The sequence below is a fragment of the Bison bison genome, unplaced genomic scaffold (genome assembly GCF_000754665.1).
Source record: "Bison bison bison isolate TAMUID 2011002044 unplaced genomic scaffold, Bison_UMD1.0 scf7180017864345, whole genome shotgun sequence".
In the NCBI taxonomy this organism is placed as follows: domain Eukaryota; kingdom Metazoa; phylum Chordata; class Mammalia; order Artiodactyla; family Bovidae; genus Bison; species Bison bison.
In genome coordinates this window covers 1,611,440-1,632,164 of record NW_011494917.1, presented here as the reverse complement: position 1 = coordinate 1,632,164, position 20,725 = coordinate 1,611,440, and the positions used below count along the sequence as shown (strand labels likewise).

At 46.5% G+C, this 20,725-nt stretch overlaps 1 protein-coding gene across 4 annotated transcripts in view; it reads left to right on the top strand.

The window, feature by feature from the left end:
* Positions 1-20,725, top strand: part of ENOX1 (ecto-NOX disulfide-thiol exchanger 1) — a 549,740-nt gene that overhangs the window by 351,113 nt on the left and 177,902 nt on the right. For all 4 annotated transcript variants that reach the window (XM_010854604.1, XM_010854606.1, XM_010854605.1 and 1 more), the window contains 3 exons: positions 8,714-8,887; positions 10,109-10,315; positions 14,449-14,682. In XM_010854604.1, the coding sequence (XP_010852906.1) occupies positions 8,714-8,887; positions 10,109-10,315; positions 14,449-14,682 (615 nt within the window). The remainder of the gene's footprint in view (positions 1-8,713; positions 8,888-10,108; positions 10,316-14,448; positions 14,683-20,725) is intronic.

The window sequence follows — 20,725 nt, the reverse complement described above, 5'->3', positions numbered from 1 at the left end:
GACTTTCGATTCCAGTTCCAACTGTATGCCTCTTCAGCTCTGTTGCTTTGGGCAAGTCACTTCACCTCTCTGGGTTTTCTCATCTCCAAATTGAGATGGTAGGACTAGGAAATGCCCGAGTCCCCTGCAGCTCTGAGATGTGATGGTCCGTGATAATGCCCAGTCGCCTTTGCTTCCTTCTCTGATCGAGCCCATCCTGCCTGGCAGGCACCGTCCACCATCTTTATGCCTCACTGGTGAGGCCATTGTGTCTGAGGAGTGTGTTCCGCAAGCCCAGGGGACACAGAGCGGCTCCCTTGGAGTGTGACAGCTCGGGCCTCTGTACCCAAACTGCCCTGGCAGAAAATTCAAATCCCCCGGCCCTCAGGGTGAATGAATTTCCCAGAACCTTTGATGGGCGTTTACCTCCCACTCCATCAGAACGTGTCTGGTTCCCACATGCACGTTAGTAGAAAAATCTGACAGAGCCCTTTCCAGCCGTCAGTTCTTCCCTGCACCAGTTTGGGTCAGAAGTTCTGAAAAAATCCCGTTCACTTGGCGTCATGTCATATTTACAGACACGGGCACAGATCTTCTGTCTCAAGTTAGCTGTTGACAGCTGCGTGTCCTCTAACTGCCAGCATTGCATCTGCCATAGGAGACAGGGGGCTTTACTGATGGGATGAGGTCTTTGTCTGTAAGGCGTGCACAGCCGGGCAGGGCTCCAGGAGCTTACTTGGGATATGCACCTTGGGATTAAATGGCACACACCTCTCCGCCTCCCAGTCTCTTCGGGAAGATCACAGCAGCATTTTCAATTTTGCTTTCCTCAAGATTCTGCTAGTTCGTGTGCATGCATGCTAAGTCACTTCAATTGTGTCCGACTCTTTGTGACCCCATGGACTGTAGCCCACCAGGCTCCTGTGTCTGTGGGATTCTCCAGGCAAGAATACTGGAGGGGTTTACTGTGCCTTCCTCCAAGGGATCTTCCCAACCCAGGGATCAAACCTGTGTCTCTTACATCTACCTGCATAGCCAGGCAGGTTCTTTATCACTAGCGTCATCTGGGAAGCCTCACGTAACTGTTTAAAAGTACACAATTACATTAACGTACAGTCTTTGTGATCAGATTGTTCTCAACAAATATATGGCAGTCTTCTAGGATTGTATTTCCACAGAGGAAAAACCGAAGGGCTGTTCTGCCCACAGGGGGCTGGCTTTGAACCCTTCTTCTAAGAGAATATTTAGAACTATCTTTATGTTTCTGATCCTGATAAGGATGTTGTGGAAATACCTTTTTTATATGCCCGGTGCGTATGTAGAAGCCATCCTTTTTAAGACTCAGGTCAGCTGTCACCCCCGCCCCCCTTCTTGGGTTCCTTCAATGATGCTATCCCTCTGGATCAGTCTCCTAGGGCTGTCATAACAGAGAACAGAGTGGGAGGGCTTAAAGCAGAAATGTCTTCTCTCATGGTTTTGGAGGCGAGAAGTCTGGAATCAAGGTGTTGCCTGGGCTCTCTTATCTCTGAAGGATCTAGAGGAGAACCTGTTTCGCACCTTTCTCCTAGCTGCTGGTTTTCGTCAGTGCTCCGCTGGACTCCTTGGCTTGCAGCCTCCTCCTCTCAGTCACTGCTTCCATCTTCTCTGTGTGTCTGTCTGTGTCTTTCCTCTTCTTATAAGGACCCCATTCCTGTTAGATAGGGCCCACCCTAAGCAGAGTATGACCTCACCTTAACTTTATCACATCCGCAAAGACCCATTTCTAAATAAAGTCACATTCTCAGCTTCCTAGGGGAATTAGGAATTCAACACACCTGTTTGGGGGACACAGTTTAAGCCATGACAACCCCTGCCCCAAACAGGTTCTGATGCCCCCTTCTCTGTATTTCCATAGCACCTCTTGGTTAAATGTTCTTCAACAGTTCTCCCACGGTATTGTCATTTTCTGTGTAGTTGTTTCTGCCACTAGACTGTTGATTTCACTAAGAAAGGACTTCCATCTTTGTCTTTGCAGGCCAAGTACCTAGCCAAAGTCCAGCATTCAAATGTTAGTCAAATGAAATTTACCATCATCATGATTTTTTAAAGATAATTTTATGTATTTATTTATTTTTGGCTGTGCTGGGTCATGGAGAAGGAAATGACATCCCACTCCAGTGTTCTTGCCTGGAGAATCCTGTGGATCGAGGAACCTGGCAGGCTATATAGTCCATGGGGTCACAGAGAGTCAGACGCGACTCAGCTAACACTACAGTGCTGCTGTGCGGGCTTGTCTCTAGTTCTGGCGAGCAGTGGCTGATCTCCATTGCAGTGCACGAGCTTCCCATTGCAGTGGCTTCTCTTGTTGCAGAGCATAGGCTCTAGAATGCATGGGCTTCAGTTTTTGTAGCACATGGGCTCTGTAGATGTGGTTTCCAGGCTCCAGAGCACAGGCTCAGCAGTTGTGACGCATGGGCTTAGATGTTGTTCAGTCACTAAGTCATGTCCAACTCTGCAATCTCCACTATCTCCTCCACTCTCTCCCAGAGTTTGCTCAAATTCATGTCCATTGAGTCAGTGATGCCGTCCAACCATCTCATCCTCGGTCACCCCCTTCTTCTCCTTCCTTCAGTCTTTCCCAGCATCAGGGTTTTTTCTAATGAGTTTGCTCTTTGCATCAGGTGGCTGAAATATTGGAGCTTCAGCATCAGTCCTTCCAATGAATATTCAGGGTCAGTTTCCTTCAGTTCCTCTGAGGCATGTGGAATTTTCCCGCCTGAGGGATGGAATCCATGTCTCCTGCTTTGGCAGGTGGATTGTTTACCACTGAAACACCAGGGGAGCCCCATGGTGATGTTTTATGTGTCTGCAGTGTTGATAACATACTTATTTAAGGTTACATTAAGTAGATGTGAAAATCCATACTAATGTCGTAGGCAACCGTTACCGTTTGTCGACCATATGTTAGATGTTATGTTAAACACTTTGGGTTTTTATTTAATCCTGTTTAATCCACCCAAGAATATTAAGGTTGAAATATGATTATCCCCATTTTATGGCTATTATAAGTGAGATTTAACACGGTTAGTTCAGTTTCCTGAGGTCACACAGCCAGTACGTGGGAGACCCAGGGGCCTGCCCATAGGCCGTCTGACTGCAGACGCGGGCACTTACAGGTCCGTACCTGACTGTCCTGAAGACTGTCCTCTCTGATGCTCCCGTTTTGTGGATGTAGAGTGTTCAGTGTTCATGTTCGCCTTTACCTAATGAAGATGCTGAAGCTGAGAGGAGTTGAGGAACTTAACTTCTGTTCACCTGGCTGTGCCCACATCTGTCTACTTCAAGGTCACCCTTTTTAGCATCTGCTTTTCCCTGTTGATCATAAAATGATTTTTAAGGCTATTAAAGGAAAGGCGGACCTGGATTGGAAAAAAGCATTGCCTTAATAATCCATAAGCTTAACTGATCTTACGGAAGCAAGACTTGTCAATTGCAGTGACAAGCCCTTGCGAAAAACAGCATCACCATCCTCAACTCCAAGAAAAAGAATGTCCCCATATATCCCATTGTTTTGAGTCAGCACTTCTTGAGAAAGGAGGGGAGTTACTGCACGTCTCTTGGGACTCCTCCTGCCTATCTCTGCCTGTACATGCCCTGGGCCCTGAACCCCATGCCTGGCAGCTCCCTGGGCTTCCTCTGGTAGGAGGAAGGGGACCCCAGCACCCTGCTTCTGGGACTCAGCATCCCGCTGGGTTGACCTGGCAGTGCCCTGCCCTGTACTCCGGGACCCATAACCAGAGTGTTTGCTTCCTCCTGCAAACCCCAGGCGTCACTCCTGACATCTCGGAGTGTCTTACTTCTCCAGCCTGAGTCTCCACTCAGGTACCCTGCCCGATTGCCTAGTTTTTCTTGACCTGTGACCCCATAGTGTTGTTGCCAAACTCCAGTTTCCCCTGGAATGAGTCAGAGCCGTGGACCAGGGTGGCTCAGGCTTTGTGACCTGTGGACAGTGTCTCCTGGCAAAGTCAGCCAGCCTGGCTTCGTGTTTTGTCTGCTGCTCACGATCTCTTGCCATCACCAGACCTCAAGTACTACCAGTTGGCCTGATTCCCACCTTTTTTTCTCTTTTCTTCTCTTGGGGCGCTGTGTCCTGCCTCCTGTGCTGCCCTTGTTCTTGGCACTGACAGCATATGTCCGTCCACTTGGCCACAGTCCAGCCCACACCTAACTCAGTTCTGTCCAGCCTTGACCATACTATGCATTGCCTTTCTTTCAAATGGGATCTAGTGCTCACCTTAAATATGAGATTCTTTACTGAGGCAATGCCTAGAAGGACAGAAAAGGGGAAAGCCACTGCTCGGGGCAGCAGTTGAAGAGAGCAGGAGGGATGGAGGGCAGCACAGAACCCAGCTCAGGGCCTCTGGCCTGGCAGAGGGCACACCTGGCCTTCAGTGGCCACCATCCGGTGGTGCCACACTGGCTCGAACGGCAAGATCCCCTCATCACATCACGGCCACACCGTCACGTGCTCCCTGTACTGTGGCCTCAGGATTATTCGGACTTCTCCTATCAGGCTCCCCCTGGCTGGCCCCTTCCTGGACGACTCTTAGCCCTTTGCACCTCCGTTCCCATGTCTCAGCTCTTCTGCTGAGGGTGGTCCTCATCCTTCTTGCTCTCTTCAAACTCTGTGATTTCTCCCAAGTGGGGAATGTGTTGCTGTTACCTGTGTAACTCCAGATCCTGGCAATTGTATGTGCTCAGCATGTGTCAAATGAATGGATGGATGGATGGATTCGACTGCCATACCTCAAAAGCTTGCAACACAAACCGCAAGTCGCCCTCTGAAAAATGGTCATCTGGTTGATAAAACACTAAACCGATTCAACAGGATTTTTGTTTCTGTTTTTGTCTTGTCCAATTGGGGAAAGACAATTAAAATATTTTCTGAGCTACAGCCTTGCTGTCTCTGTGATCGCAGCTAGCCATACAGAGAGCAGCTGGACCTGGCTGCAAACTTGGCAATAAGTGATGCTTCCTCTTGCTTAAGTATAGTTTCTAAAGAAAAAAACTGTAGAAGAAAGTTTTATTATATACTTGTCATGTTCATTCACTCAGTCGTGTCTGACTCTTGGCAACCCAGTGGACTGTAGCATGCCAGGCTCCCCTGTCCTTCACTGTCTCCCAGAGTTTGCTCAAACTCATGTACACTGAGTTGATGATGCCATCCAACCATCTCATCCTCTGCTACCCCCTTCTTCTACCCTCAACCTTTGCCAGCATCAGGGTCTTTTCCTGTGAGTTGGCTCTTCATATCACGTGGCCAAAGTATTGAGGTTTCAGCTTCAGCATCAGGCCTTTCCGTTGAATATTCAGGATTGATTTTCTTTAGAATAGATTGGTTTAATTTCTTTGCCATCCAAGGGACTCTGAAGAGTCTTCTCCAGCACCACAATTCAAAAGCATCAGTTCTTCGGCACTCAGCCTTCTTTATGGTCCAACTCTCACATCTGTACATGACTACTGGAAAAACCATAGCGTGGACTATGTGGACCTTTGTCGGCAAAGTGATGTCTCTGCTTTTTAATACGATCTTCAGGTTTGCCATAGCTTAATCGAATTATTTCTTGCTGCAGTTTCCCACCTCCTCCCTCTTTTCCCTGAGTGGAATTAGAGCTCACCGTCTCTCAAGTTCAAAGCAAGACGAGGAACTGACTCTAAGAGCATCCATTGTCTCCTCACCTTTGTCTTGTTATGCACGTGTCTCTCACACCTTCAAAACTTGTGCATTTTCTTTAATGCATCCGTCCAAAATACACTCCTGTGCTGTTTGAGAAAACAGTTTTCGTGTGTTCATATATTGTTAAAAAGTAATGGGTTCATAATTTTTTAAGTCTAATCTTTCTTACCTTTTTCCCTCAAATACAGAATCTCAGGTTCTTTGAGGTCCAACATAATTTAAGCACTAATTCCTTGCGAAGTGCTTTGCAGACTACTGCACTCACCATGCGGATTTCATTAAGCCCTCCCCAATCTCTTTGTATTCACATCTCAGAAAAAGCAAAGTAACTCTTGCTGTGTATTCAGATTTTTACTCAAGAGTTGTTAATCTTTTGTTTCTATTTCTGAAGATGTCTTTATTTATTTGGCCTTCAAAAAGAAAACAGAAGTCTGCTACAACTAAAAGAGAACTCAAGGGCTGGACCCCTCGTCTCATTTGGGGAAACATCTGGTTATTGCCATTCACGGAGCCCTCATTTCAGGGTTTGCCGTCCTGAGTGGTTTCAGCCGTAAATCACCCTGTGTTGGCAAACAATAGTAAGAGCCAGGCCAGGAAAGAAACAGACAAATCTCATGTATGGAACGAGATTAAATAAAGGCATCACCGTGCCAATATTCCCCTTGGCAATATGTCTATTTCTAATATGTTCTCCTTAGCAGCCAATAAGTTATGTCAGTGATGATGACATTGGAAGCCGTTCTATTCTGGACCTTCTCCTTTAGAACTGGCATCTGGATCAGAAGGCTGTATCTTGATTTTTTTTTTTTTTAAAGAGTAGAGTACATTTGTAGTAGTGGCACGCATTATGTGAATGATAGTGTTGGGTCATTCTCAGTGGAAACTTTCAAGTGGTTATAAAAAGAGATGTATTTAAAACCAGGGCCAGAGACCTGGGCCCTAGTTCTGACTCTGCCATTCATTTGCTCTATGATGTTGGAAATCTGACTTTCCGGCTTTAAGCCTTGATTAGTTTATCTGTGAAATGGGAATAAGACTGAAACTTCCTGAAAATTTCAAGTGAATAAGCAGAGTGTTAGACCTGTCTCTGTCACTTCCAAATTTTGATATTTGTACCTCACTTTGTTTTGAGCAGTTATCAGTGCAGAATCCTGGAGTCCTCAGAGGTTCGTGCTTGCAGAGACTGTCCACTCAAAGCCCCATGTGAGACACAAAGATACTGAGGGCCATGATTATATAGAAGAAGGGCCTAGGATGTCAGGGCCACTGCTTTGAAAGACAATGCTTCTTTGGCATTTACATGGAGGGTTTCTTTAAAAAAAAAAAAAGGCAAAAACCAAACCCAAAACCCCACCTCCTTTTACTGAAGTGAGGCTGGTATGCAGTCAGATTAAATGAATCTCCTCATAAATGGGCCAGTGGTCCTCTTGGGGTCATAAAGCAGGATCACCCTGCTGCTTCCGTTCAGCCCAGAAGAGAAGCGGAAACACCCGAAGTAGCTAGAAGAAAGCTCTAACAGGCTTCTTCCGGGAAAGGAAAAGTTGATGCTGGGCCTCTGTCCTGGCCTGTCTTAGCAAACAGAGCCTGGAGTTGTCCCTTCCTCACCTGCCTCTGGGCATAGCTGACCTGTCAGCTCAGCCAAGCAAAGAGTGAGGCCTCCCAAGGGCCTGAGGCACCAGCTGGACATGAGCACCCCAAAGGAGAGGGGGCAGGAGGGAAGGAGGGGAATGCGCTAGAATAATGGCGGAAAAAAGAGAAATTAGAGAAGAAAACTTCATTCTGGTTGTGGAGGGTCGCCAGCGGCGTCTGAGCTGCTGATCTGTCTGCCTGGGAGCAGTACCACGCCGCCAGGGAAAGTATTTGTTATCTGAAAATGGAAGAATCCTCAGGAGAGAAATCTCCTTGCAGCTACTCACAGACACAGTGCACTGTAACAATCCCCACCCTTAGAAAGGCCTTACTAATTAAAAAAAAAAAAAAAAAAAAAACTTTTATATCCCTTTGAAATGACTTCTTTTATTATCACACTAAAAAAAAAAAATTCAGTGTTTATATTGGAAAACCCATCGTTTTTGTGCCCTTCCATTTTTATTGCAGGGCATAAAGCTGTATTTTTTATATTCCACAAATAAAGATTTCAGAAGGGCAGTCAATTATTTGCTGATTGAATTAGAGGAAGAATGTGTGATTATCCCACAGATCTCAGAAATGTATATAGCTAATTTTATGCCCACATGTATCTAACCCATGGGCTTCCCAGGTGTCTTGGTGTTAAAGAATCCACCCACCAGTGCAGGAGCCGCAGGAGGTGTGGGTTTTATCCCTGGGTCAGGAAGATTCCCTGGGGAAGGAAATGACTACCCATTCTGGTATTCTTCCCTGGAGAATCCCATAGACAGAGGAGCCTTGCATGCTATAGTCCATGGGATTGCAAAGAATCAGATTCGACTGAGTATGCAGATAATGTATCTAACCCAGCCTTCGTAATTATAATCACTCTTTGTTTTTCATTTCCCGGTGGAAATAGGAGAGTTTGGACCTGAATGCATCATTATAAAGTATGCACATCTAAATTGAACTTTTCTTAAATCTAGGTCATTTGGATAAGAAGCCTCTTTTGATAAAACCAGGTTGACAATTGGATTCACTGGGCACTTCAGTGTTAAATACATTCTTCCCACCTCCTTGGTCATAAGCCAGTCACATCTGCATTGGAAGTTAAGAAACAGAAAATAGAGTTGACAATAATAGCAGAGCTTCCTGGTTCATGGTTTTGCACTCTAATATGCTATCTTCTGTCCTGCTGTGTTAACATTTTAAATAACATATCTTCTTTTCCATGAAGCATTAAGTTCATCTTTACTCGTTACCTTTCTGTATTGCTATATTTATGCCAATGAGAAATTCCTAAAAAATAGAAAGCAGAAAGTCAAATCACCTTTTCGGAAAAACAGCAAAGTAACCACAGAAACTGATCTAAGATCCACCAGCCAAAATGATATCTTATGTACTTTACAGACTCGATCTGTGTACCAGGCTTTGATCCGGGCCTCAACATGATGACTGGGATCACCCCTATTAATCCGATGATACCAGGCCTGGGGCTGGTACCACCCCCACCGCCAACAGAAGTGGCTGTCGTCAAAGAAATAATCCACTGCAAAAGTTGTACTCTTTTCCCTCAAAATCCAAGTAAGTGGCAACTGTAAGCAGTATTTGATCATCAAGTTTTAATTTCTTTGTCTTTTTTAAATATAGTATTCATTTTCCGAATATGACTCAAAGTTCTCCCACTTTGGTATGCAGAGTGGGGATCATGCTACAGAAGTCCTTTGTCTCTAGAACAGAAAAAATCTGTGGGTCCCTGTGTCTTTCCAGGAGCTGAATCGACACCATGAAGGGCACACGTGTGATTGGGGATGTATAAACAGCATTAAGAATCTTTTTTTTGTGCACAGTGAAGTCTAGCATTTGCTGCGGATCAGAGTGTGAAATACGTGCACACTTCCATCCATCTTCACAAATGCAGGAGAGAAACCCTGAAATGTGTTTTGCTAGATGGAAAACGGAATTAATTTGGCAGTTAGCAATTTTGGTGGGGGGAGCCCACATCTGCGAGCTCCTGGGCCAGATTGCCTTCACTTGAAGGAAACATAGATTTGATGAAATGAATAGGCCAGTTTTTTTTTTTTTTAATTTAACTTCTGATGCTAAGTTTATGGGCTTAAATAGCTGAATTTTTTTTTTATTCGTATTAATCAGTGTTGCCTTTTTAAAGTGGACCTTCTAGAAGATTGCTTTAGTAATCTACATATAAACTAGGTAAAATGTTGTGACAGTGTACATTTTATCTTTTTATACAGCCTCCCTCAAATTTGGGATTTTGCTCATTTAAATGTGAATAATTTTTTTTGAAAGCGTATTTTTTTCAGGCCCGCTGTTTCCCAGCCAAGTAAGTACCGTGCCTGCTTTCCGGCTGTTTCCCGTTCTGCCTCGTCGCTCCATTATACCCCAGAAAGACAAAGCAGATAACCAGCCTCAGGTTTCCAGCATGTTGTCATTTCATCATGCTTTGTAGTTTCTGAAGGCTTCCCCGCCAGCCCCCGCCGGTTCTCAGGGCCTCTGTATTATGAAGGAGAAATGAAATTATGCTCACATTTGCTTTATCTCTGTTCGTGGACGGGCATAGCCACTCTGTAGAAAGGAGCAGAGAGGAACGGAGAGGTGGGAAGGAGGCAGGCACTGGAAACCTGACACCCCCATCCATGTCCGTCGCTGTAGACATTCATCATTGCTCAAAATAGAGAAAGTCTGCGAGTGTGACTTTTGCCAGGTGAACCAGAGAAAAGAAAAATAAAATAGAGCAAAAATAAGTAAAAGGCAAAACACCCTGTGTTTGGTTGTGATTCTCAGATCTCCCACCCCCCTCCACAAGAGAACGACCTCCCGGGTGTAAGACTGTCTTTGTTGGAGGCTTACCGGAAAACGCCACCGAGGAGATCATCCAGGAAGTCTTTGAGCAGTGCGGTGACATCACAGCGATTCGGAAAAGCAAGAAGAATTTCTGTCACATCCGCTTCGCTGAGGAGTTCATGGTTGATAAAGCCATTTACCTTTCTGGTACTTTGCATTACATAAGGGGTTTCTTTCCCCCCGGCGCTTTGGTGATGTTTTGTGATATTAATATGAGTGTATTCCCTTTGGCCTTAATGTGCAATAAAAGCGCTCACAATTTGGGGCTGGAGAGGAGGAATTCTGCCTTTTCCCCCAGGTGCCAGAACCTCGAAGTCTGTGAGCGCACCTCTAGGCTGCAGGCGTGGGTTTCCTATCATCCAGGCTTTAGGGATTCCATTGGCTTTCTAATCAGTGCCCTCAAATGCTTATTAGCTGTGAAGCAATATTATGACTACCAAAGACCGCTGTTATTATCAGATGTAATTCTCGGGGGGAATACAGCCCTCTCTCAGCGTAATTTCAGTTTTTCAGAAGTGGTTCACTTTCTAGACAACAGGGCACCGGTTTAAGATCAGTGCCTTACAGGAGGTGGTCGTGGCCGAGGGCAGGCCCAGTCTCCCTCCGTTGGCTCGCGCACTTAGCCTCTAAGCCCACCCACCAGCCCTGCTTCTCTGGTGCCATTTACAGGCGGTTTTTACAGATGTGGAAACTAGGAATGTAAGGCTGCCTTCCATCAGGTGGGTGTTGGAGCAAGTGTTCCCAGTGAATTTAAGGTTCTTCCTCCATCGCGAAAGAATTTGGAGACAAAGTGATAGGTACGAAGTAGATTTATTTAGAGAGAAACACACTCTGCAGACAGAATGAGGCCATCTCAGAAGGTGAAAGAGAGCCCTGAAATATGGCATGGTTCATTTTTAGGAGCTGTTATTTTATAGGCTAATGAGTGGGAGGATTATTCGAATGATTTTAGGGAAGGCGTGGAGATTTCCAGGTATTGGGCCACTGCCCACTTTTTGACCTTTTATGGTTGCCTCAGAATTGCCCCAGTGCTGGTGGGGTGTCATTTAGCATACACTAGTATATTACACTGAGCATATGATAAGGCTCGAGGTCATGTCATTCTTTAAGGGTCGTGCCCTACTGTCTTCCCATCCTGTTTCATACGGAGCCTGTCAGTAAGGTCTTTGCCAAGTCTAAGAATCGCAGAGCATTGAAGGACATCTTTTTGGATTTAATTCACTGCTCTTCCTTCCCTCTCTTTCTTCATCTGCACCTTTCAGTCTGTTACTCTGCATGCCACCTCCCTCTTCCTGAAGCAAAGCCAGTGAGGAAAGGTGAGAAAATAATAGGAAAAAAAATCTGAACATTACTACCAGGTTTTCTTAACTTCTGCAGTAAGCCCCTGCTGCTGCTGCTGCTAAGTCGCTTCAGTCATGTCCAACTCTTTGACCCCATAGATGGCAGCCCACCAGGCTTCCTCGTCCCTGGGATTCTCCAGGCAAGAACACTGGAGTGGGTTGCCATTTCCTTTTCCAATGCATGAAGAAAGTGAAAGTGAAGTCGCTCAGTTGGGTCAGACTCTTAGCGACCTCATGGACTGCAGCCTACCAGGCTCCTCCGTCCATGGGATTTTCCAGGCAAGAGTACTGGAGTGGGGTGCCATTGCCTTCTCTGCCGTCAGCCCCTATGGCCATCAAATTCTTTTGCAAACCCCAGAAGCCTTGGGGTTATTCCAACACTGCAGAGAGATCCCTGTGCTAAATAGTGACCTGGGGAATTTTAAAACCTTTATTCCAAAAAAACCTGACAAACTGGGGCAAAAACCTAACAGTATTCCAAAATGGAGATGGAAGACAAAACATAGAAATATTGTACAGCACACATGTTTCTTGCAACTCTTGAGCTACAGCATCAGAGTAATCTATTAGACAACCAGGAGTTCTGTTGAGTGCTTGGCACTGGGTTTCACATGCCTCGGGCAAGATAACCTCTCTCGGAGCCTCTGTTTTCTCATCTGCAAAATTGAGACAGTAACAGTGCTACCTCATCAGATGATTACAAGGAATAAATCCAAATAATGGGAATAATGGATATTAAGCACCTAGCAGGACATATGCAGCATGGGTACCATTCAGTAAGTGGTTGTTTTTAACACAAATATCCTGATGATGATAAAGTAGGACTGGTTTCTCAGGAGCCTTGCCCTGGGAATTCAGATTCTAATCACAGCTCTACCAATATAACTGTGACTTTATCCCACCTTATTAAATGAAGGAGTTAGAATAAATCAGAGGTGCTTTTCAACACCAACATAGCACAATGTTTAGACCCAATCAGAAACCTCATAGTACACTGCCAGAGATGAATAGTCCCGAATTTAGGCACTTGAAAGTCCCAAATTTATGCCTTGATGCTACATATTTTTTTTTTTCAAGCTCTGATCTGGGCCCCCTCCTGACTGCCCCTTGGCAGCAGAAGGAGCCCACAGCAAAGGCCTCACCTCCAGCGTCCCCTGCCCGGGTGCAGCATCGTCCCGGGAAGATCTGAAGGGCTGATTGGGAGGGGCAGGAAGGCAGACAGGCTGCCCCTCCCGTGTGCAAGCTTTACTGCAAGCCTGAGCCCAGCTGGATGGCCTGTCTAATTTTAGGACCGTGATCACATCTGAAGGCCAAGTTAAATTTAGACTTGGCCTCATCATAGGCTCTTTTAAGAGCCTTAATGATGGTGTTTGGGTGAAAGAGACGGTGCTTTCTGGAACCATAAATATCTGAAAAGTGATGTTCTGTACCCGAGCAGGGGAAAGTTTCTTGGCCATTTGGGACAGCTGGCCAGTCTTAGGCCATTCTGCCTGCTCAGCTGTTAGGTATATATTACCACAGCCTGCTGGTTTGTTAAGTTCTCCACGGCCCACAGCCAAGATACACTCTGCTTTAGCATTAATACTGCTCCTCTGTGATCAGTATTGATAGGTATTGTTATGTCTTCCCATTTTGGGAGAATATCCTTTAAACTTGGAAAGGAGATGGTCATAACAGGAATCAGATGTGAGATCAATTTCACGTTTGTAACTTTTCAAAGATGTGAAGTGCCCTCCTGGGGAGGCGCCAGGCCGTCCTGGGATTTTTGGCTCAGTTTCAACCCCAGGTACTAAGACAATCCTCTGAAATTCACCGTGAGAGCGCATGCATCAGCGCTGTGCTGTCCGGCATCTCGCAGTGGTGGCTCATGTGCACAGTCCCCACACGGCAAAAGCGCTCCTTCTGCTCTCTCTTCTGGCGGCCCCCAACAGCCAGGATCCTGCTGGGACCTGAATTTATGTTTCTAAAATCCGAGTACCCCAAACTAAAGAGCAACCTCAAAGCCAGGCCTCCTCCATTTGAAGTTAGGCTGGCGGTCCGGTTGCAGTTACGTGTGTGTTGATGTCTCAGCTCCAGTTGCGGCTCATAATCTCTGTAAGTTGTGTAGCTCACAGCAAATCCCCCAGAGACCTCCGGCCCCTTTTTTCTTTTTTTGGTCTAGCTTTGGGTTCTCACACGGGTTCCTGTGGCCTTCAGAGATTGCACACAAACAATTTGTGCAGTGCTGTGTGCCAGATGAGGTGCTGAAGGGCTGTAAGGAAGGCCTCTTGATTGAAGGTAAAATATTCTCCTGCATGCCCCAGAGGATAAGTGGAAATAAAACAGCATTGCCAAATTGCCGTGGTAGTTGTGGCTTTTGCAGCTGCCAAGACAGAGAACGGAGTGGCAGAATGAAGCAACAGGAGAATGAAGCAATAGCCTGTGAGTGAGGTGTGGTAGAATTTACTACTTAGACCTTTTTAAATATCATAGATATTCTTTCTTTACTCACACTCCACCGCTTTCTGAAAAGAATGTAAGTGAGCTTATGAGGTAGAGTTATAGTATGTTGAAAATAGAAAATTGAGGCCATAAAAAGCAGAGGGGTGTAGAAAAAAAGCTCCCTGCTCCGTTTGTTTGTGAGCTTCCTGGAAGCCAGAGGGAAGAAGGAGTTAGGATAGGTGTCCTGGTTCTTGAGATCATCTTGGTAACACTGGTTTGGAGATCACTTCCCAGCGAAGAGTTTAGCTGCCCGTCTGTAACAGATACATCTTGGCCCCGTTCCAAATCACGGAGGACGGCAGCTTCCCGCCTCCCCTGGGAAGGATGTCCTTCGTAAGGGAAAAAGAGGTCAGCGAGAGCTCCCAGGCTCACCTTGAATGGCCTGGACCCGACTGTCGACAGTGGCACGGGACCATGTCGTGACCCTGTCATGTGACCGGACTCCCCCATTGGTTTCAGGTTACCGGATGCGCTTAGGGTCCAGCACGGACAAAAAGGATTCGGGCCGCCTGCACGTGGACTTCGCCCAGGCGCGCGACGACTTCTACGAGTGGGAGTGCAAGCAGCGGATGCGCGCCCGCGAGGAGCGGCACCGGCGCAAGCTGGAGGAGGACCGCCTGCGGCCGCCCTCGCCACCGCCCATCATGCACTACTCGGAGCACGAGGCCGCCCTGCTGGCCGAGAAGCTCAAAGGTAGGAGCCTGGCACCGGCTTCCTCTGCGTCCGCGCATGCCAGCGCCCTCCCCAGGCGCCGAGGCCCCAGGCATCTTTCCTGGCCCTTTGCATCCTGATCTCATAGAGCTGGCGTTACCCACCTGGGCTTCCTCATGCTCCCTGGACAGAGCCCGGCCCTCGTCCCTGAGTTCTCCCTTATTGGGTGCCTTCATCACTCAACAAAAGTCGTGCAAAGACAGGCAGGAGAGCTCCTGTACAACTGCAAAGCAGGCTACCAGGTTCCCACCATGTTGAATGAGCCGGTGTCTCCTCCTGTGGGGCTGGGCTGTCCCAGGGCTCCTGCTGATCTGTATGGTCTGCACCTCCGCTGGGCTCTTAACCAAGCTTCCCCAGAGGCTCATCAGAAACCAAGCTGGGACCCATGCAGGACAGAAGAGAAATGTAGAAGAGGGCCCCTCTGTCTTCAGAGCCAGAGTGGAAGGGACCCTGCTGACACCTGCAGAAGAATGAGGTTTAGAAGTGAGAGCGTTTCATTTCTTTGAATGTTTCCTGTGCTCCTCTCCCGTGTTTGAGACCCTGGGAGAGACAGACAGACAGAGGCTTTAGTACCTGCCGCAGTGAACCACAGATGGTTGGGAAGGGTCCAGATTTTGAAGGTAGGAGGACGTGTGTGTGAGTTCTGTTTCCTTCTTGATCAGAGTTGTTGACCCCAGCAACATGGGTGCCCTGCACAGGCAAGTGGCGGTTAGTCCCTCCTCAGTTATCTGGCATGTCAGGTTTTAAAGAGAGAACACAGGTCGTGGTCGCTGGCCACACACAAGTGTCTACAAGGAAACGACGCACTGTGACAAAGCCAGTGACACAGTGGTCCATCAGTGTGTGAGCAGCACGCTTGGGAACTCAGGGACACGTGTGCGTGATGTTGAGGAAGGTGTCAAGAAAGCTTTCACAGAGGAGGCAGAGCTTGAACATTGCAAGAGAAACAAGAATTCCCCCCCACCAGGGGAAGAAAGGGTCCAAAGACATTCTTGTCAGAGGCGGGAGCCCTAGGAAAAAAGACGCAGGGAAGCAGATGGGGAATTGGGCACAGAAAGAGGGAGGCATGTTGCCTCCTCTGGGGAACGTGAGAGCTGCTTGGAAGCTCACGGGAGTGAAGGTGATGCTGGGAACCCAGTGTGGGGCCAGACGGGGGAGCCCTGAGGGCTGCCGCTGGATCTGGGTTTTGCTCCATAAACAGTGCAGAAGTCATGAAGGGCTCTTAGGAGAGGAGAGATGTGATTTATCCTTGGGAGTGTTTTAGAGCCTAGCTGGCAGTGTTCAAAGTGGATTGTGTGTGTTCACTAAAGGAAACTTGAAAAGCTGCCCCAGACCTATTTTCGGAAGATAAAAAGTTGACATTCTATTTTTTTTTTTAAAGAATTTTTAAAAATCATTTATTTATTCATTTATCTTTGGCTTCCCTGAGTCTTTGTCGCCGCACGTAGGCTTTCTCTAGTTGCGATGAGTGGTCGCTACTCTGCACTTGCTGTGCGCAGGCTTCTCGTTGCTGTGGTTTCTCTTGTTGCAGAGCTCAGGCTCTAGGGTGGGCTTAGTTGCTCCACAACCTGTAGAATCTTCCCAGATCAGAGATTGAACCCGCGTCCCTTGCACTGACAGGTAGATTCTTAACCACTGGGCCACCAAGGAAGTCCTAAAAAAGAATTAAAAAAAAAAAAAGACTTCTGCTTCTAGTCTTCATCCTCTCCTCTGGCCTTGGGGACCCTTAATCAGATGTAATTGCCACTGAAATGCCCGATGAAACTGTGGACCTGGAAAATTTTTTGAAAAACGCACCTTGTGAGAGTTGAGTTTATTTGGTGTCTTACTGAGGACTGCAGCTCAGAAGACAGCCTCTCAAGATGGCTCTGAGGAGCTTTTCCAGAGTTACAGGTAAAGGAGGAAGTGTATGCGTGATTTTGGTGAAGGGGCTACCTGCCACCAAGCAGGCATCTCAGCAAAAGGTTGCTGCTAGTCACGAGGAACAGACATCTTGGTAAACGGTTTTAGTACTTTTCTCCGTGAGAGACAAGGCAAGAATCTGGGCTCATGAAACTTCCTCCCAAAAATATCTGCCTATCTGGAGGTCCGTTCTGCCGGTGTTCCCAGAGCACAGAGAGCCACATGCCAATCCCTGCTCTGAATTCCTTTCAGGCTGTGTTGAAAGTCAGCAGCTGTGGTGCCCAATGACTTAGTCCTTGTGGAACCTTCTTTAGTTGACATAACCATGGAGTCCCTCTTACCAATGCCCCTTGGCACGTGCTCTGGCTCTCCACAAAGGCGAGCCCTGCCATCATGAATACATAGGCTGTGGCTGTCCCTTTAATAAAAAGCATATAAAATGCAAATGTAGACACCCTCTCACTTTTCTGTTGAGACCGGAATCCATAAGGAGTGGGCAGAGTGAGAAAGAACACCCTTTTCAAGCAGGAATGTTGATCTCGGAACAAATAATTTTTCCTTCACTATCCAGCACATTGTCTTCCTGTAGCTCAGATAAGTGAAGAATCTGCCTGCAACACAGGAGATCTGGGTTTGATCCCTGGATCAGGAAGATCCCCTGGAGAAGGGAATGGCAACCCACTCCAGTATTCTTGCCTGGAAACTCCCATGGGCAGAAGAGCCTGGCGGGCTACAGTCATGGAGTCTCAAAGAGATGGACACGACTGAGTGACTAACACTACTGTCTCGAGCACATTGTGTAGTATCAGCTAAACGTACTACATCAGCTATCCTGCATTCGAGCGTGTCCGCACCAAGAAGTGACAGAAACGTGCACCCTGGCGCTGTGACCCCGTGGAGGAATTTCAGGAAAGCTTGGCATCTGCATTAATGTTCTTTTTAAGAAGCCAGCGCCAGAGTGTCTGCACGTAGAAGCCACACGGCGTGGCCTTTCCTGTAAGAGGATAGTAGACTGGGGTATCCGTTTGGTAAAGTCATTTACAAACCCTGCCATTTCAGAAATATATATTTATATAGAAGAGCATAATATGCAGAATTTAGAAGCGGCACCTTTGCCAAGTACTGTGTGATCCCTTGAGGAGAGAACAGATTGGAAATTTTAATAGATGGCAGTTACAGTAGAATGAACTAGCCTGGGTTCTTAGGCAACAGTCCGGTAGTATCAAGCTTGACGGTTTCAACCAGAGCACAGAGTTTGGAACATAAACAGCATTTAATTGCTTAGGAAATTGGCTGCCTCAGAGAGGAAATCCACTCCATGCTTCTTGTAACACTGAAAAGCCAGACAGGAGGAGCCAAGGAAACTGTTTCCCTGAAGATGATTTTCCTTGATATGGGGATATAAATGCCATCAAGACCTCAGGTAAAATAAGCCTGGGTCAGAAAGGAAATGGAAATGCAATCTGAAAATACCTAATTGGATTTAATTTTTTTTTTCTTCCCATGAGAAATCTTGCTATCTCAGGTTTATTACAAGCATTTTTTCCCCTCTTTTATATCATACTTGTTTATCCTTACAATTTTCTTGTGGAAAATCAGCTTTATCCAGCAAAATCTGTCCTACCTGAATCTTTTTTAAAAAGCTTTTATTTTGTGTTGAGGTATAGCCGATCAACAGTGTTGCGGTCATTTCAGGTGAATAGCAAAGGGACTCAGCCATACCTATACATGTATCCGTTCCCCCCAGACTTCCCTCCCATCCAGGCTGCCTGTAACAGTAGAGTTCCCAGTACTGTACACCAGGTCCTTGCTGGTTTTCCATTTTAAATATAGCAGTATGTACACGTCCATCCCAAACTCCCTAACTATCCCTTCCCCTCAACCTTCCCCTCTGGCCAAGTCTTGACCACACAAGTTATGACCCACAAGGCCCTCCATGTCCTGCCCAGTGTTAAAACTATGCTTAATAGTAGATGCTCAGTAGGTTATTCCATTTCTCTCTTCCTTCGCTGTTGGGAGCGTGTGAGTGTGTTGCATTTCCGGCCGCAACGCCAGGAATGAAAGCGTGGGGAGGGCATGGGGACATGCCCTCAGCCATCATTCATCACTCCACATGCATCCCTGAGCGCTCTGCTGGACCCCTGACACTGTGAGGCCAGGGGAACACAAAGCCCCTGCCTTACCGAGTTTGCGTTTAGTTTTGGATTACTTGAGTGATCCAGGCAGTTACAAAGCACTGTTCTGGGATGAGAGATGGACAACCTCCTGGGACCAGGTAGCCCCGATCCAGTGACCCCCAGGCCTTCTGAAGTCAGATGAGACACTGAGTTGCAATTGTGTAGTGTCTAAGACACCAAACGCCCAATGTCTGTTAAGGTTAATGCAGATTCTAAAAAAGAAAATTAGTGGGCACCCCACGGATTAAATAGACATTGTTCTGAGACAATTCCACTTAATGAAGACTGACTGGAAAGTAACTTCTCACAGATGCAGAGTTTATAGCACGGCTTTGAGAAAGTGAGAAGGGGCTCAATACCAGCATAATTGCACTTTATTGGAGACGGTAGCACCCGGCAGATGAGATAATGAATTTCTGCCTTTCTAAGACAGACCATCCACCCCGGGAGGAGCCTCCTATTTGGACTGTGGAAGGAAGAGATTGATTAGACAGTGAGGAGAGATGATTTCCTGATTCATGGGGGGATTTCTCCTGGCAAGAGCATTTCAAAGTTTTTGTGTCCTTTTCCCCCTTTTAGAAAACTTGGCATAATCTTTCACTATGTGATGAAAGAATGGTTTCTCTCGGCCTCAGGTGAAGTTTTACAAGCTTTACAAGCAGTGTCCTTGGGACTCCCTGTTTCCTATGTGTTATCCAGGATACAGTCTTCCTGGGATCAGCATTCCTAATTTCCAAGGACTTGTCTCTGATTTGCATACGGAATGGCTCCGAAACAGCCTAGCAGAGGAAGAAAGGGTGGAAGAGGTTGCCAGCATCTTACTGAGATGGTTGTCAACATTATGGTTCTAAGAAAGAAAGAATCAATAATGCTATGAGCCAAGTGGAAATTCCATTAGCTGAAAGCCAGACTTCTTTCTCAGGACACAGGAGATGTGAAGCATGGGAGCCTGTTTGAGAATCACTTCTTTGGCATTACTGACCTTCACAGAGGCGAGATGGGCCATTTCATCTATTCACATTTTGCCTGATCCAAAAGCAGGAATAATCAGTGCACGTTCGTGTGCTAAATCTGAGAGTTTGTGTGTGTGAGAGAGAGAGAGTGAGCTTATAGGGTAGGGTTGTTGTTATTTAGTCACTAAATTGTGTCTGACTCTCTGACTCTTTGTGACCCCATGAACTATGGCCTGCCAGGCTCCTCTGTCCGTGGAATTCTCCAGGCAAGAATACTGGAGTGGGTTGCCATTTCCCTCCTCCAAGGGATCTTCTGAACCCAGGGATCGAACCTGCATCTCCTGCATTGCAGACAGATTCTTTAGTGCTGAACCACCGGGTAGGGGGGAAAGTATTAATCATTTCTGTAGCTTTTCATGCTATCCGTGATCTGCAGGGTAGGTGAGGTACCACCCCTTCTGATGGTTAATTGAGCAGCCAGAGATGGAGCTTTGTTTTGGGATGTCCATGTTTTAGGAACACATAGTAAAATTTGGGGGATGTTGTAGTGCCATCCTGAAATAGCCATTCTGCCTGGATCAATATGTACACCGTAAGTTATCTCTACCTATCAAGCCAGAAACCAGGGACAATTTTATAGACACATCATTCAGTATGTTTGTGTGTGTGTCCACCCCCATTTCTTTGAAAAGCATTGTAGAATGTCTTAACTTTTTTCCTCTCATTCTTGAGACATTTTGTTCAAATGCGAACTCTCCCTTCCTATCATTCCTTTCTGGACCCGCCAGAAATCAGGTTCCACTAACGCATTTCAGTTTTCATATTCAGGATTCATTGTTTTGGCTCTTGTCCTGCCTGTGTATATAATTAATTTATTTATTTTAATTAAAGGATGATTACTTTACAGTATTGTGATGGCTTTTTGCCATACATCAGTGTGAATCGGCCAGAGCTATACATGTGCCCACCCCCCCAATCCTGAACCCACCCTCC